Source organism: Myotis yumanensis, unplaced genomic scaffold (assembly GCF_028538775.1).
Source record: "Myotis yumanensis isolate MYYU_CA2020_CCGP unplaced genomic scaffold, mMyoYum1.0.hap1 SCAF_15, whole genome shotgun sequence".
Taxonomy (NCBI): Eukaryota; Metazoa; Chordata; class Mammalia; order Chiroptera; family Vespertilionidae; genus Myotis; species Myotis yumanensis.
This window is the reverse complement of record NW_027223766.1, coordinates 40,675,035-40,692,182: the sequence shown is the minus strand read 5'-3', so window position 1 is coordinate 40,692,182 and position 17,148 is coordinate 40,675,035. Positions and strand designations below refer to the sequence as shown.

At 48.1% G+C, this 17,148-nt stretch overlaps 1 protein-coding gene across 1 annotated transcript; it reads right to left on the bottom strand.

Moving 5' to 3' along the window:
- Positions 1 to 10,274: 10,274 nt before the first annotated feature.
- KLF10 (KLF transcription factor 10) lies at positions 10,275 to 16,713 on the bottom strand. Its single transcript, XM_070392084.1, is given in 5 exon segments — positions 10,275 to 11,872; positions 12,356 to 13,271; positions 13,383 to 13,454; positions 13,456 to 13,617; positions 16,572 to 16,713. Coding segments are annotated over 5 exon segments (1,446 nt in total). The 5' UTR covers positions 16,608 to 16,713; the 3' UTR covers positions 10,275 to 11,612.
- Positions 16,714 to 17,148: the final 435 nt, after the last annotated feature.

Here is a 17,148-nt window from a genome sequence, read left to right as displayed (position 1 = left end):
TAAAAAAGGACTGAGGCACAGCTGCCGAAGAAAGCGTGCAAACAAAACTGAACAGTCCCTAAAACATTCAGGTGCAGAAAACAAGGTTAACCACCTCGCCACCCAAGCAGCAGGCCCGGGAGAAGAAGCCAGCCTGGAGCTCCAGCTGGAGCCCAAAGCATGGGGCTCAGCCGTCTTGCCTGATCCCAGAGTTTTTATGATGAAACAGCATGTGTCACCCCAAAACCTATGCCTGTGAAGTCCTCCAGGGGAACCCCCTTTCTGGTCCCTTGCAGCAGAGATTCCCAATGGGTCAACCTTACACCCAGACAGGCTCCCTATGGCTGGGGCATTTGGAACGCAGACATCATCTTTCTCATGAACACTTACAGGTCACGCCCACTCGGTGCCAGGCCTTCTAGCGCTGTATCTGTGCTGATTCCTTTCAGCCTCACTCGTAATCCGAACTGGCCCTAAATCCCACCAGTAAGTGGTGGAATGGGGATTGAAAGCCAATAGTCCACAGCTTGTGTTTTTAACCACCATTCCAAATATTCTTAAAATGTGTAGAGAAGATCACCTTTTCACCCATTTAGCATTTGCAATACCCTCACTGCCAAAACCAGGCACAAGGCAGCTGTGGTCAGCTCTATGCTCTTTCTTTCCTACTCCTTAGAGCTGCAAAGTACAAAATGCCCGGAGATCACCGCACACCCGCTTTCGCACCCGCCTCCGCTTCCCTCAGCCCCTCCCTGAGGATTCCACCTCCAGTCTTCTTCCCCACACATATGATGCTTCAGGTGAAAGGCATAGATTATCCTCATTAAAAACTTGTGAATCTCAAAATCAAGGCATTAATTCCAGAAGGTGTCATGATGAGCTAAGAGGCATCATCGCAATTATTAAAACAGTGCTGGATACTTTTTGCTTTGTCTCCACCAGCTCACCCAGGGCAGTGGCGGTGTGTGAAGGGGGAGGGCTGAGGCAGCTGCTCCTTCCTCTTGGTAAGCTGGGTGGGCACTGCCAACATGTGCGACGGAGCTTCTTTGTTCAGGGCCCAGGACCCGGGGACTTGTCCCTTCTTCATTATTCGTTATGCGAATATAAGGTGCCATTGTGGTGGGGGGAGAAGTGTCATAGGTCCTTTTATTCTTAGAAGTCACCACCCTTAATACCTCTTGATATGCAGAAGTGGTCCTTGAGGGAGGTGAATCAATCCACTTGGAGCAAAGCAGCCTCATGGGGCAAAAGGGATTGTATCAGTCAGTATCTATATATATAAAAGGCTAATATGTTAAGTGTCCCTTCTACCGCCCAACTGGTTGCTATGACGGCACTGACCACTGGGGGCAGATGCTCAACGCAGGAGCTGCTGAGCTGCAGTGACTTGGCAGCAGCAGTTCTTGGGTGACACACCCTGAAACCAGAGAGGAGGGAGCCTGATTCCTTGATTCCTCACAGGGCTGCATGATTCCACCTTTGGCCGTGGGTTATGTTGTTGCTGGGGCACTGTCGGCCCCGAATCTGGTTTACTGCACACTTGCATTTGCATTCCACACCCTGTACGGCAGCAACTTTGCCCTCTCGAACTCCAGGACCCCTCGGGGGATGTCAGAGAGCCGTTTTGGCCCAATCCCCGCAGGCCAGGCCAAGGGACCCCACTTGCCGGAGGGACCCCGCAGATGCCCTTCCAGGCATGGGGCCACCCCAGGTACAGCTGGCCGGGGAGAGACTGGGAGGTTGACTCCAGGGCGAGTCCGGCCCTGTCTTGCCCTGTCCCGCGCTCCCCCCCCCACCCCGCCCCTTCCACTTTGTAATTAATTTCCTTTCAATGTGCATGAATCCATGCACTGGGTCACTAGTACATTTATAAGTCAAAGTTATGCTGTGGCAACAAACAACCCCCGAAGTCACAACGTCTTAAAGCAAAAAAAAAAAAATGCTCATGAACCAATTTCTCATAATAAATCTCTTTACACACACACACACACACACTAGTTCCCCCTTATCCATGGAGGACATGTCCCAAGACCTCCAGTGGATGTCAGAAATGGCAGATAGTACCAAACTCTATATATACTACGATAAAATTTAATTTATAAATTAGGCACAGTAAGAAATTAACTACAACAATTAATAATAAAATAGAACAATTATAATTATATACTGTAATAAATATGATGTGAATGTGGCCTCTCTCAAAATATTTTATTGTACTGTCCTCACCCTTCTCTTTGTGATGACGTGAGATAATAAAATGCCTACGTGATGAGACGAAGTGAGGTGAGTGCGAGGCATTCTGACGCAGCATTAGGCTACTATTAACCTTCTGAAGATACATCAGAAAGAGGGTCATCTGATCCTGGATCATTGAACCATGATGATGTTGTTGGTTGGTCAGGAGCAGATGATGTTAATGGTTGAGGAAATTTAATTTTTTTGGACTGCAGAGGATCATAGGTAACTGAAACCTCAGAAAGTGAAATAGCAGATAAGAGGGTTGTAGGGAGCGGCTCTAGAGTTAGGCCTCGGATTGACCTGTGGCAGAGCCACAAACAAGTCCCAGCTTAGAGGGCAGAGTCCTCTTAGCATAATTAAGCTTGACCTTATAGCGCTCCCTAGATTCTTCCTGGGCAGCTAATGGGCTGTGGGAGGTGCAGCAAGTGCTGCCAAAACAAATGAAACTCACAAGAACATTGTAACCATGGTGACCACTACCTTGCTTTTCTCTGACTATAAAATAAAACCTCAGCTTGCTGGCTGGATCCTTCTCTGTGGCCTCATCCAAGCACAGGAGATCCACCAAGCCCCAGCTATACTCTCTTTGTCTATTTTTTCTTTCATCCTTTGCCACCCCACCTCAGGCTCACTGAACCCTTGGCTGTGCTGGCATGGCACAAGGGTGGGGTGGAGGGCTACTTGTATGTGTGTGTGTGTATCCTCAATGGTTCTCTTTCTTTGGAGAGCCCTAATATACCAGGTCTTTTAATTTGACCAGTGCTATTTCCCTGCACCTTCTCCAGGGCACAGCTACCTGTGAAGAGAAGTGAAGGCAGTTCTATCTGAGAACCAACTCTAAATCGTTTTTCAAGCTGGTCTCAAGCTGGTCAAAAAAATACGAGGATGGGGTTAAGGCACCAAGAATAAATCAGTGAGGCATCTCTAGGAGAAAGGCTCCCCTTAAGGTGTCCCGTAGGATGTCGCCTCCCTAAAGGTTTCTGCTAGCTCCAAGGCTTCGCTCCCTGGCCAATGCCCTTGATGACAGTCCCCATTTATGTCCCTGACGCATGATGAATGTCCTCCACAGAGAAAGGGAGTGAGAGTTGAAGCAAAATTTCCCAGCCATGCCAGGCTAAGGAGTTAGAATCACATGGAGGGCCTCACTGAGCCTTGTGCATGTCCATCGGCATCAGATTTCTTCTCTGCCCTGTAGAAAATGCAACCAAGAGAACCTAAATGATCTTTAAGAATTTGGAAGGTATAGTAAACGGTCCTGTTAGCATCAGCAGAGAGTTATGGGAATCAGAAAAAGGTAGTTTTGCCCTGGCTGGGTAGCTCAGCTGTTTAGCTCAGTCCCGATATGCCAAGGTTGCAGGTTCGATCCCCAGTCAGGGCACATCTTAGACTCCACCAATGAATGCATAAATAAGTGGAACAACAATTGGTATTTCTCACTCTCTAAAAAAATCAATCAATAAAAAATTGTTAAAAAAAAAAAAGGTAGTCGTGAGCTTTTCATTACCTTTGTCTGTGTCCTCAGGCCACGTAACAACTTCCCAATTGTTCTCCTTCCCTACAATTGCGCAGGCCTCCTTTTGGTTCACTTTTCAGTCTGACAAAAATTAGTGAGCCCCTGCTGTGTGCCAGGCGCTGTGCTAGATGCTGGGGATGTGAGAGCAGCGAGCACGACCCACAGGGTCCTCTCCTCATGGAGTTTTACACTCAAGAGAAAAAAAAGACACTAAGCAATTTTAGTTAAAAGGCAATGATTGTTGTGATAGTGGAAATGTCAAGGTGAAAGAGCAGGAAACACTCCCAGCCGAGAAAAATACATGTGAAGGCTCAGAGCGTGGACACGATACAGAGACTACGGTGGAAAGTGGTGTGGGAGATGGGTAGAAGCCTGATCTGCTCAGGACATTCAGCAGCCACTTGCCACATGTGGCTACTGAGCAGGTGAAATGCGGTTAGTCCAACTGAGATGTGCTGTAAGCATATAATACATACCAGATTTCAAGATTAGTATAAAAATGTAATATATATCATTAACAATTTTATATTGATCATATGATAAAATTTTGGATATACTGGGTTAAATTAAGTTATTAAAATTATTTTTTTTTTGCCAGCACCGGTTTGGCTCAGTGGATAGAGCTTCGGCCTGCGGACTGGGGGGTCCCGGGTTCGATTCCGGTCAAGGGCATGTACCTGGGTTGCGGGCACATCCCCAGTGGGGGATGTGCAGGAGGCAGCTGATCGATGTTTCTCTCTCATCAATGTTTCTAGCTCTCTGTTCCTCTCCCTTCCTCTCTGTGAAAAAGCAATAAAATATATATTAAAAAAATTAATTTTTTTACTTTTCTGAAATTTCAATTTTCAGAAAAAATTTTCTAAAATTTTACTAGAAAATTTCAAATTACATGTGTGGCTCCCATTATATTTATATTAGCACCGTTCTAGACCATGTTAGAAAAGCTAGCCTTTATCCCGAGAGCATTGGAACGGTTTTGAAGTGTTTTCAAAAGGAAGTGACATGGCCTGATTTGCATTTTCAAAAGACTCTGTGGCGAGGAGCCTGGATGGTAGGGTGAAAAGGCTAGAGGCAGGGAGACCAGTTATGGGCAGGGGCAACTGTTCCCATGTGAGATTGTGGATTAGACAGGGTGGTAACAACATGGGTAAAGAAAACTTACAAAACTAAAAAAACAAATTGCTAATACCAAACACTCTCATTCCAATGAGAATAGGTTAAATCATATAGAATTTCCATCTTTTTCAATAAAAATATTGGAATATCTAACAAGAGCCAAAGTTGGAACAACCGAGTAGCAAAATATAGTATTAGAACTCCAAGAATGATATAAATATCCATAAGTCCATACTGACATAAATAAATGAGTACATAAAGAAATGGGGGAGAAGCAACAACTCTTTCTTACAAAAGTCCAATTAATAAATAATTTAGGAAACAAGAAATCACCATTAGCATATCACAGTAATAACTGCCTCAGGAAGATCCACTTGAGGATACTGAGTGGGCAAACGTTTAAGCAGAAACAGGTTATTTGCATAAAGTAGCTCCCTCCAAATAGTTGATAGTTATAAAGAGAAAAGTTAGTCAGTTTACAGTGGAAAATTCCAGCAGGTGTCACTTAGCCAAGTGATCGAGCAGCATCGCCAGTAATTGAGACATCATGTATTCCTTGACATGATTCCCTGAGGACATTATTACTCTATGCATCTTCCCAATCAACACATGACCTCAATCTAATCATGAGAAAAACACTAGACAAACCAAAATTGAAGGACATTCTATAAAATAATTGAAAAGTACTGTTCAAAGGAGATAAGACAGGAACGGCCATAGATTGGAGGAAGCTGGAGATGTGACAACTAAATGCAATTTGAGATCATGGATTGGGTCCTGAAATAGAAAAAAGGCATTAGCAGAAAAACTAGTGAAACCCGCCTTTGAAAACAGTGCATGGGAATGGTGGCGTAGGTAAACGTCTGTACTCACTGCCTCTCACAACCACATCAAAATTATAACTAAGATACAGAACAACCATCATCCAGAACCACCGGTAAGCTGGCTGACTGGAAGTCCTACAACTAGAGAAGTAAAGAAGAAAGCACACTGAGATGGGTAGGAGACAGGTAGGAGACAGGTAGGAGGTGCGGAGGGGTGGAACAGGCTTGTCCGGCACCCACGTGGGCCGCTTTTTAATTGGGAGGAAGATCACCTCTGTGGAGGCTGCCTGGAGGAGCAAGAGGTCTCAGCCCCACATCAGACCCCCAGCCCAGGGTCCCAGAGCTGGGAAAAGCAGTCCCTATGGGCAGTAAGAACTATGGGCTGTAAAAACCAGTGCGGACTGGGGCTCAGTGACATAGAGGCTGCTGGAGACCCAGCTGCTCCTCTTAAAAGGCCGGCGCACAAACTGACCTTACAAGGTCCTGCTTCCTCTGAGCTCCAGCACCAGGGCGAGGCTCTGGGGGACCCAGACACATACGAGGAGAAACTGGACTGTCTGGCATCCGGGCAGGAACTTGGGGGCCGCTTTCTTTCAGACTGAGGTGCTTGCAGCAGTCATTGTTCCCCATGCTAGGACCTCCCTGGTCACAGGGCTAACTGGCAGCAATTCTGTTTGCTCCACCCTGGTGATTCCCTGAGACCCCGCCTCATCCAATTTATAACCCCATCCAAGCTGTGAGCAGCAGCTTTTGCAAATGAATGGCCTTTCCTTGCTTAGGCTAAAACCTGTCAAGCAAGCTGCAGCTGGGTCAGGGAGCCCCAAACCTATCAATAAAAGGCCCAAGACCCAGCACCAGCACCAGTCTGCCTTGCTTCACAGCTGGGCCTCGTCTGAGCGCTTCCAAACCTGATACAAAAAAAAGGAATCTGAAGATCTCTCTGGAGCTCCTGCTGGGTGGCCCCAGACAGTGGCTAACTTTGTATCTCCATGGAGATCCAGGAGCCAGTTTATCCACTGGTCAGTGTCAGACTATACTAGATTACAACTCTACACAGCCCTAAGCGATACTTTCAAGGGGCAGACTCAGTGAGCACCAAAGCCCCACTGAAGCAAGTCCTGCTCCTTAAGGGTGTCTCCTGCGCAGCAGCTCTCCCACTGTAGTTGCAGCTGGTCCCCACAGCCAATTGGCCTGGAGGCCAATTCCTCCCAGTGACACCAACAGCAATCAAGTCTCAACTACAACAAGACTGTGCTCACAGCCCACAAAGGGGAGCACCTAGAGCTCCCAGCTCAGGTGACTGGGGAGGCTGAGCCACTGGGCCCTATAGGACACCTACCACATAAGGCCACTCTACCAACTCAAGGAGACTTAGTAGCTCTCCCCAATACATAAAAACACACACAGGGAAGCAGCCAAAATGTGGAGACAAAGAAATATGTCACAAATGAAAGAAATGGAAGAAAGCAAACTACTGGCTATAGAGTTCAAAACCACAGTTACAAGGTTACTCAAGAATCTTCTAGAAAGTTAGTGAAACTTTCAAGGATCTTAGTGAGAATGAAAAAAAAGAGAGAGAGAGAGAAGTAAAGAAAAGGAAAAGGACCAGTCAGAAATTAAGCATGCACTGACTGAAATAAAGAATAATATATAGGGAGTCAACAGTAGACTAGAGCAGTAGTCACCAACTGGTGATCCGCGGACCACTGTTGGTCCGTGAGGTCCGAAAGGTTGGTGACCGCTGATTTAAGGAAAGCTTTGGAGCAGTGGTCGCCAACCGGTGGTCCGTGGACCACTGGTGGTCCGTGAGGTTTGAAAGGTTGGTGACCGCTGGACTAGAGGATTCTGAGAATCAAATCAACAATTTGAAATATGAGGAAGCAAAAAACACCCAAGTAGAAGAGCAAAAAGAAAAAAGAACCCAAAAATATGAAGTTAGTGTAAGGAGCCTCTGGGACAACTTCAAGCATACCAACATCCCAATTATGGGGGTGCCAGGAGAAGAGAGAGCAACATATTGAAAACCTATCTGAAGAAATAATGACAGAAAACTTCTCCTACCTGGTGAAAGAAATAGACTTACAAGTCCAGGAAGCACAGAGAACCCCAAACAAGAGGAACCCAAAGAGGACCACACCAAGACACATCATAATTAAAATGCCAAGAGCAAAAGACAAAGAGAGAATCTTAAAAGCAGCAAGAGAAAAGCAGTTAGTTACCTACAAGGGAGTGCTTATAGGACTGTCAGCTAATTTCTTAACAGAAACTATGCAGGCCAGAAGGGAGTGGCAAGAAATATTCAAAGTGATGAATAGCAAGAACCTACAACCAAGATTACTCTACCCAGCAAAGCTATCATTTAGAACTGAAGGTCAGATAAAGAGCTTCACAGATAAGAAAAAGCTAAAGGAGTTCATCACCACCAAACCAGTATTATATGAAATGCTGAAGGGTGTTCTTTAAGAAGAGGAGGAAGAAGAAAAAGATAAAGATAAAAATATGAACAACAAAGTGGCAACAAATACATATCTATCAACAGTTGAATCTAAAAATCAAACAAATAAAAAATCTGATGGATAGAATAAACTGGTGAAGGGAATAGAATCAGGGGCATGGAAATGGAAGACTGATGATTCTCAGAGGGAAGAGGGTGTGGGGGTGCGGGAAGAGATTAGACAAAGATCTTATATGCATATATGCAATACCTATGGACACAGACAATATGGTGGTGAGGGCCTGGGGAGGGGCAGGAACCCAGTGGAGGGAATCTATGGGGGGGGGGGGGGGAGGGAGAGGTACATCTGTAATAATCTCAACAATAAAGATTAAAAAAATAGCCCTAGTTGGTTTGGCTCTGCGAATAGAGCATTGGCCTGCGGACTAAAGGGTCCCTGGTTTGATTCCAGCCAAGGGCACATGCCTGGGTTGTGGGCTCGATCCCCAGTAGGGGGCATGCAGGAAGCAGTCTATCAATGATTCTCTCTCATCGTTGATGTTTCTCTCTTTCTCTCTCTCTGAAACCAATTAAAAAATAAATAAATAAAAACTAGTGAAACCCAAGTAAGTCCTATACTTAACAGTATTGTACCAAGGTTAATTTCTTAGTTTTGACAACTATTCTATGGCGATATAAGGTGTCCTAAGGGGAAGTTGGATGAAGGGTAAAGGGGAACTATTTTTGCAACTTTGACTAAGTCTAAAATTTTCTGAAACAATCTGTTGAAAGACAGCTGAGCCCTGGCCGGTGTGACTCAGTTGGTTGGGCTTCATCATGTGCACGGAAGGGTTGCCAGTTCAATTCCTGGTCAGAGCACATGCCTGGGTTGGGGGCTGATACCCAGTGTGGGGCATGGGGAAGGGGGTGATTGATGTTTCGCTCTCACATTGGTGTTTCTCTAAAAACCAACAAAAATTATTTTTAAAAAGACAGCTGAATAGCAGCAATTTCATATAGTCCATCTTCATATATGTCAGATCAGAAACAACCAAACTGAAGTGCTAAAGCTACACTAATACATTATCATAACATGCTACAAGTGTACTTGTTTTAGAGCAACTTTGCATTGAGATCAGAGCCGGCATACATTCATCTCAGCCATAATACTCTACTGGAATGATTTTATCTACAGGATCACTAAGGAAAAGTCTCAGATGCCAACTAGGACTGGGGAAAAACACAGCGAAAGGTGGCTATTTCCACTGGCCCTGTCATTACAGGGGACTGAGCACTAAGACCACGACCTTCCTCTAGTCCCACTTCTGAAGACCGCCATGATGAGGAAATCAAGTGGCGTTACGAAGGCCGTTTCCCAACACAGAAGCTGCAGGATGGCGAGGCCTCCTCCAGAAGCCGTGCTGCAATTAGGTGGTGTTGTTTCCAAGAAAAGATGCTTGTCCTGCCACTGGTGTCCTGCAACATTGCCCCTTACCATGGCTGTTCAACAGCGACCCCGACTCTAGGCCAGCGTGAAGTTGGGCACTGTGGAAGGTGTTCTCTCAGGACAAGGTGATTTCAGAGCAAACTAAAAGTGATCTCCAAAATTATACTCACTACACCAGGTGGCATTTACAGCTCCTAGTTCTTTCGAGTGATGAGTGACTAGCAAGTGTTCCTCTTCCTAGGTGGATTAACTTTCATGAAGCTTAAGTACCGGTATGTTTATTGCTTAATGGTCTGAGCTAATCTAAGTTCTGGAGGTGAACACTTTACTCTCTATTTAATGTCAGGCTTCTTTTCATTTGCCACAGCAGTCTCATTGCTTATAATTATTCTCTGTGATGTTCCCTTTAACTTAATGCTACTTAACAAGGTTTTGCTGAGAGCCAGAGGTATATTTCAACCTCAAATTATCAAAATGCACAAAAATGTTTAAAAATTAAAATACATGGGCAGGCTCTTACATGATCTCAGTGAACAGACACCTGGCTTCGCTTTGTATATACTCTCTAAACAGATTCGTATGTTAAAGATACACTCCTACAGTTCTAAACTGGAATGAGGAGGCCCTGAGAGAAATTCACATACCAAGTCCTTTCATAGTACCGTAAGTGACTAGTGTCAAGGTTAGAGAATGGTTTTCAACAAATGCAATCAACCAATTAGATATACCAAAGGAAATTCTTTATTGTAAACAAGATATAAAGTACAACAAAAGAAATATTGTGCAAATTGTAAATCACAAGGATTTTTAACTTATTCAAAGAAAACTTTTCCAAGGGTCCAAGAGTTTGGATGTCAGAAATCTAAACCCGATATCGAGAAAAATGTTAAATGGGTAGATACAGGGACATTTTTCACTATATATTTTAAACAATTTACTTTTGTTTTACCACTGTGTATATCACCCACTACACAACAGGATATAACAGAAATACTGTTAACAAAAGTGAATGTTCTAGTAATTTTTCTACATTATCTAGTTCCACATCCCCCCATAAGCCTCCTATAAATTAACAGGACAGTATCTGTCCATTTGTGAATAATGGTCATTAACTTTTTAATTCAATAAAGCACATGTTATATCCTCATAACCTAAGGGTACTTTACTGATGACATCAGCCATCTTTTTCAAGGAGTTATCTGAAATTCTTGATATCCCTTCTTTACAATATATATTTTCATCTTTGAAATTTTTTCTCAACAAAGTGCAGTGTATCTTAGTCTCTAGAGAAAACACATTGGTATACAATTCTTAAATCTACACAAGAAACTGCAGGCAAACTAAAGTTCAAAGCATCATAAAATGCCTAGATAGTCATTTTTTAAACTTTCAAAACAAAAATGCAAAAAAAAAAAAATTGTAGCTACACTTCAAAGGAATTAAATTATTTGAGGATTCCAAATCTTTGGGCCCTCTTTAGCAATATACAGCTAATCAATTCCAAATGTCAGCAATAATGTAAAAATGCAAGGTCTATTTAACAACTACATCCACAAAGTTGACTGGAAAGACGAGGAATAGTAAACAAGATAACTCTAGGAAAAGATGACAATATTTATAATAATAAAAATTGACTTTATATCTCCATCTCTGTACCGTAATGTTGATTTCCAGTCTCTATACTCTTGAAACCAGTGCTTCAGAAGAATCACATTGCAACATTGGTCTCAAGTACAAATGGCAAAAGTAAAGTAACAAGTTGTGCACACAAATTCAAAATTTGTGCTGCCTGTGCTGACCTCATCTGAAACCTTCAAAAACTATTTAAAGGAATAAAGGCTTTCTCGTGTCTCTTATGTAAGAAATGAATCCTGCCACTCTGGCGTGCCTGTGACCACAGCACTTCTTGTCATCTAACCCCGTCTGGGCCTTCTCCCCAAGCTGTGGGCTTCTGCTTCAGCCCCACTGGAGGGCCACAGACTTGCAGTGGAAGCATTCCTGCATCACCACTGGCTCCCAGCTGTGACCAAAGTTAGTTCTTATTCTTCACCTTCTGAGCTGTCACTGTGTGGGAGCAGTGGTTGGAGGTAGGGCAATGTCGTTCAACTTGCTCACTTCCATCTGCCAATTTGGTAGCTTCTTGGCTGACAGATGACGCCGGGCATGTTTGGTCAAATGGTCACTCCTCATGAACCGCCGGTCACACATGGGACAGGCGAATTTCTTCTCACCTGTGTGGGTTCGTCGGTGTCTGGACAGTTCATCAGAACGAGCAAACCTCCTTTCACAACCTTTCCAGCTACAGCTAAAAGGCTTCTCTCCTGAAACAAACAATTCAGATTATCGTTACTACGCATTTGCTACATCACTGTAAGTTACACATTCAATTAGATCTATACTTTTTAAAAATAAAAGCTACTAAATTAATAAACTGCCAAGTAAGTACTATACATGACTAAACTAATAAACTGTCATGTAAGTACATGCACTAGTTTCAACTTTCATTATCATGTTTATAGGTCTTCCCTTTATAACAGAAGCCCCAAACAAAAAGGTTTCTGAACTCCAACTAAGGGCTTTAGAGGTAATTTATTAAAGTAGCTACTCCAGACATTAAACAATCATCATTTGAGAAATTAAAACACCTTCATGAAATCTTTCAGAGGAGCTTGCACAGGTCAATACCATCCATTGAATGGCTAACAAGGCGAGTTCTTCCCTAATATTTCTGGTTTATATCTGTGATCACTGCCAAAGGAAACTTCATCTAAATTTCTATAACATAAATAAGGAATGTTTGGTACCTGTATGTGTTCTCATGTGGGCCTTCAGATGAGAACTTTTAAAGTACGTCTTGCCACATCCTGGATGGTCACAGATGTGACTTCTTATCCTCGACGAGTCGATCTGAGGAGTGACTTTTGCCGCCGAAGGGGAAAACCCTGGAGCAGGGGCAATGGGAGAGAGTCTGGTGCCATTTGGGCTCACTACTGGAGGCTTTGGGTTCTGGACAACGGGCTGGGGCACGACAAACATGACAGCGCCTTTGGGCACCTGAGGGCCCATGAACACAAGAGGCGGGCAGACAGCTGGAGGCTGGCTGGGTGGAGTGCTGGGAACAACGGTTGTCACAACAGGGCTGTTTGCAGGGAGGGGAACCATCTGACAGATTACCGGCATAGGTGGCACTCCCCCTGTTGATATTGCGGCAGGTGGAGAAACCAATACTGACTTTTGTTGTGGGGACACGGAAGCTGGCTGAGATCTACAGATGACTGTCTCTGAAGAAGGCACAGAAAAGTCATAAAGTGCAGCGCCTGCTTTCTCATCAGCCTCTGCGACTGTGTTTCTCTCACACGTGGATCTGTTTGGTGACACAGCTGCACAAGGTACGCTTTTTCTTGCAGCCTCAACATTTAGGTGGGCTCTTCTTCTAAAAGAATTGTCCTGACAGTTGAGGATGCTGGCTGCTTTCACTGGGCAGGACTGGTGGTTACACAACTGGGCATCGGCTGTATGACGAATCACACTTGTTGCCTGAGCCTTGGGGAACTTGGGGACAGGCACTGGGCCTTTCTCTTCCTCCTTGAAAGGTGCAGCAATGTGAGGCTTGGCAGGATCTGAGAATGACTTGAAGTGTCCAGTAGATGGCGCTGGTGCAATCAGATTTGATACTTGAGAGGGTTCAAAGTCAGAAGGACTGTAAGGTGGCGTCAAACACTACAAAGAAAAAAACAGGCATAACAGTGTGAGAAATTTAAAGTAGAATTCATTCGTTAAATTATAAGAAAGTGTATCATTTACATTCATCTTAAAAACAACAATACTTACAAATGCGGGGATCGTATGAAAATCAGGAGTATTAGGAAGCAAATTCTCTTCTTCTGACATATCAGATACGGGGGGTAACAGGTCTGTTTTCAAGGTATTTCTTAAAATCAGTCTTCCAACTGCAGCTCATTGACATAAGAGCTTCTACAGCTTCAAAATCACTTTTCTCTGCAGTTTTATTCCAGGAATACATACTCTCTTTTGATCTTTCAGAAATCATTTCCATTCTTTCCTCCTATAGAAACAAAAGGTTGAATACTTATAAACATACTTTTTGTCATCCAAGTAAGACCAGAACACTGTACAATTTTTTCGTTTTTTTTTTTTTTACTATTTGCACAACTCTCCAAACTAAATATGAAATAATTTTCCTCTCACCCCTACTCTAAACCTCCCTCATTCTTCCTCTCACATTTAGGCTTGAACACTTTAATCCTTGCTAGGTAGAGAGGAGCATGTGATTACCAGTGAGGGGACGAAGGCCAAAGGCATCAGTACATTTGTGATCCAAAAAAAGAGAAGCACTTGGCTTCGAAGAAAAATAGTTATATATATTCCTTCCAGAGTCGCCACTTGCCACTGGGGTCAGACAAAATAACTAAAGGATGGCTCTGCAAAAGTTATCTTCTTTTAAGACTTTCTTAAAAATGCAGTGCAGCAGACAGCTCTGGCCTGTTCATATGGACCTTTGAAATGTCACTTCACACTTCTGGGATAAAATCAACAGGATAAGGATTCTCCAGAGTTTCTTTCAAATTAGTGTATAAGATTATTTGAAATTTAAGTTTTTTTGATACATGGGGGGGGGGGGGGGGGGAAGAATCCCAAAACTTTATTTTCAACTTCATGTTTTTGTTCCATTTAACACAATGGTTTGCTACTCACAATTATGGCCAGCTAATGCAATACTACTAAAAAATGGATAATCAGAAAATTTGATCTTCTACTCGGAATTTGCAAAAACCCTGGCTGCAAGGAGTTTGCAATAGTCCAAACAGACTATTTTTTCAAGAACTGCTTGATGACAAGATAAATGGCACACGCTTTGTATTCATATGTACAGCTCCTTCTATCAAGTGTTTGATGCTTCACATTAAATTGCACTTTAAGAACAATGGAACTACCCACCACCTCTCCCATTTTTCATGAATGTGATCCCAATCTTCCTCCCAAACAAGAGCCTGTGTAAAAATATCGAAAAGCATTCTTCACGTAGCAAGGTATTATTCTCGACGCTCATTTTTTAAAACGCGTAAACCTTTCGTGTTGAAATGCTTAGAAAACGAGCCATTGCTCTTCAAATATCACTAACAACGCCATTGCGTAATCGGGCGTGCATTTATTGTCAGCTGCAACGGACCGCGCTGGTGATAGAGAAAAGCCTCCCGATGCCGAAGCAAGAAAGGAGAAAGGGAAAAGGCAGGCGGGCGGGCGGGCGGCAGGGCCGAGGAGCGTGAGCCGGGAGGAGAAGCTGAGCTGGAGGGCAGGAAAGGGAGTGGGGCGGGAGAGAGGAAAGGGACGCGCGGGCGGGCGGGCGGAGGCGCGGGCGGGGGAGGCAGACGAGGGGCGGGGGCGGGCGGCGGGGGAGATCCTCGCTGGCGGGGACAGACGGATGGGGCCGCCCTAACCTCAGTGAGGCTCTCGGGTGAGTCACTGGGAACATTCCTCGCGGCTCGCACGTCCCCGCATCCCAGCCCCCGCCATAGGCCTGCCGGCCGGCGGCCCGCGCCCGCATTGGCTGGGCCGCCGGGGCGGGGGCGGAGGAGGCGGGGGCGAGGCATGTGAACAAAGCGTGATCGGCGGCTGCTCCCGGCCGCGCAGGAAACGTTCACTGGGAATTGCCGCGCCGTCACCTTTCACCTACTTCCTGAGCCGGGGCCCCCGCCCGCGCGCCGGCCGGGGGAGGGGCCGCGGGCGCCGCCGCCAACCGCCCGGCAGAGCGCGCCGAGCCCGCGGGGAGGGGCGGGGCCGCGGGCGCCCGACTCCCGGAGCGCCCGCCCCTCCCCGCTCCCGCGGTTCCCTTAGGAACCGACAGCGGGGCCGGCTCGCTCCCGCCCCTGGCGGAGGCCGGGGCTGGGTCACTCGGGGACGAGACGCTCCCCGGGCGCACCCGCTCCCGGCCCACCCCCCCACCCCCCGCCCCCGACCTCCGGTTCAGCTGCCGGAGGAGGAGCCGGGTCCCCGCGGAAACCCGGCCTCCGCCCCCTCCCGGCGAAGCCCCCGGGGATCCGGCCGAGCCCTCGGTGCTTCCCTCCCACGCCGCCCAGGGGACCTCAGACCACCCGGTCTCTCCCGGCAGACGCAGCGCACCCTCCCCGAGTCTGCAGCTCCGGCCTCCGCCCCCCGCGCGTCTCCACGGGATCCCAGACGTGCAGCCCCCACCGGCCCGCGCTCCAGGCGCGCGGCCCCACGGCCTGCGGCTCCCGCCTAGACTCAGGGCCCCCGCGCCCCCGTCCACCCTCCCCTCCCCGCTGCTGGGTCCTGCTTTCCACCCTCCCCTCCCCGCGGCGGCTCCCAGCCCCCTCCAAGGGGTTCGTGGAAGGCGGCCACCTGCCCCCTCCGAGGATGAGATGGAGTCCCCGGCCGACGTCTGGGGGCGAACTTCTCGTCCCCCTCCTCGGCGCTCTGCGGCCCGCGTGCCATTCCCCCGCATCCTCGCCGGGCACCCTCCCTCCCCGCCCCCGGAGATCTGCGGATCCGTCCCCTCCTGCAAGCCTCCGTTCAGACCCCCGAGAGAGGGTCCCCTCTCCTGTGCGCACCGCGCCGCCCAAATGCTCGCGAGCAGCCCCCTCCCACCCTGGCTCGCAGTCCCGATCCAGGAGGAGGCATCTCTCCGGGCGCCAGGTGCAGGGGGGCCCCCTGCCCTCCCCACTCTTCCTGCCCCTCCCGCCATCCTCTCCCTCACTTGCCTCCAGCCTCTCCGGGGAGCTGCCCCGGCCCCTCATGACACCTTGAGCAGACCTGTCTCCCCCTCGGCGCTCCATCCCGGGCCGCCTCTCCTGACCCCCTCGCGACGCACACGCCCTCGCCGGAGCCTCGCCTGCAGGCAGGAAACCTCCCGACTCCCCCACGACTGCGCTGCAGCCGGGGTCCCCGGGCGCGGCTGGCTGTCAGGGGCTCGGGTTCGCGCCCCGCCGGCCGCTCAGACGTGGCGAGCCGGGGAGGGCCGGGCATTCCCAGGTGGCTTACCGCAGCCTGCTGGAGAGAGGCGCCGAAGTTGAGCATGGTTGGCTGCCTGGCCGCGGGCGGCACGCTCACTGGCTGCTGGTCCAGACGGGCGCGCGGAGACACTCGACGTCGCTCCCGCCGCTGCCTCTGCGCTCCGCGCCGTCTGCCCCCTCCCCATTCAGGTAGCCGCTCCGCCTGCCGCGCGCCGCGGGCGGGGGTGGGGCGGAGCCGGGGCGGAGCCTGGGGCGGGCCAATCAGCGACAAAGGTGTGTGAGGCGCCGGCCAATAGGCTCGCGGGGCCACGCGTGATCAGCGGCTGCCCGGCAGCGTGAAGCTGGTGTCAGTGGAGCGTGTACACAATCCCCGGCAGCGTGTTCCCTCGGCCCGAGGGACTCCCGCCGCCACCTGACTCCGCGACCAGCCCCCTACCCCTCGCCCACCCGCCGCCAGTCGTCCCCACCCACCCCCCGGCCCAGGGGGCGGGGCCACGGGCGGGGCCCTCGCCCGGAGGCGCGGCGGCGGCGCGCCCAGGCACTGCGGAGGGCTGGTCCCACGTGGGTGGTGGGGAGGGATGCCCACTCTGCCGCGTCCCCTTGGC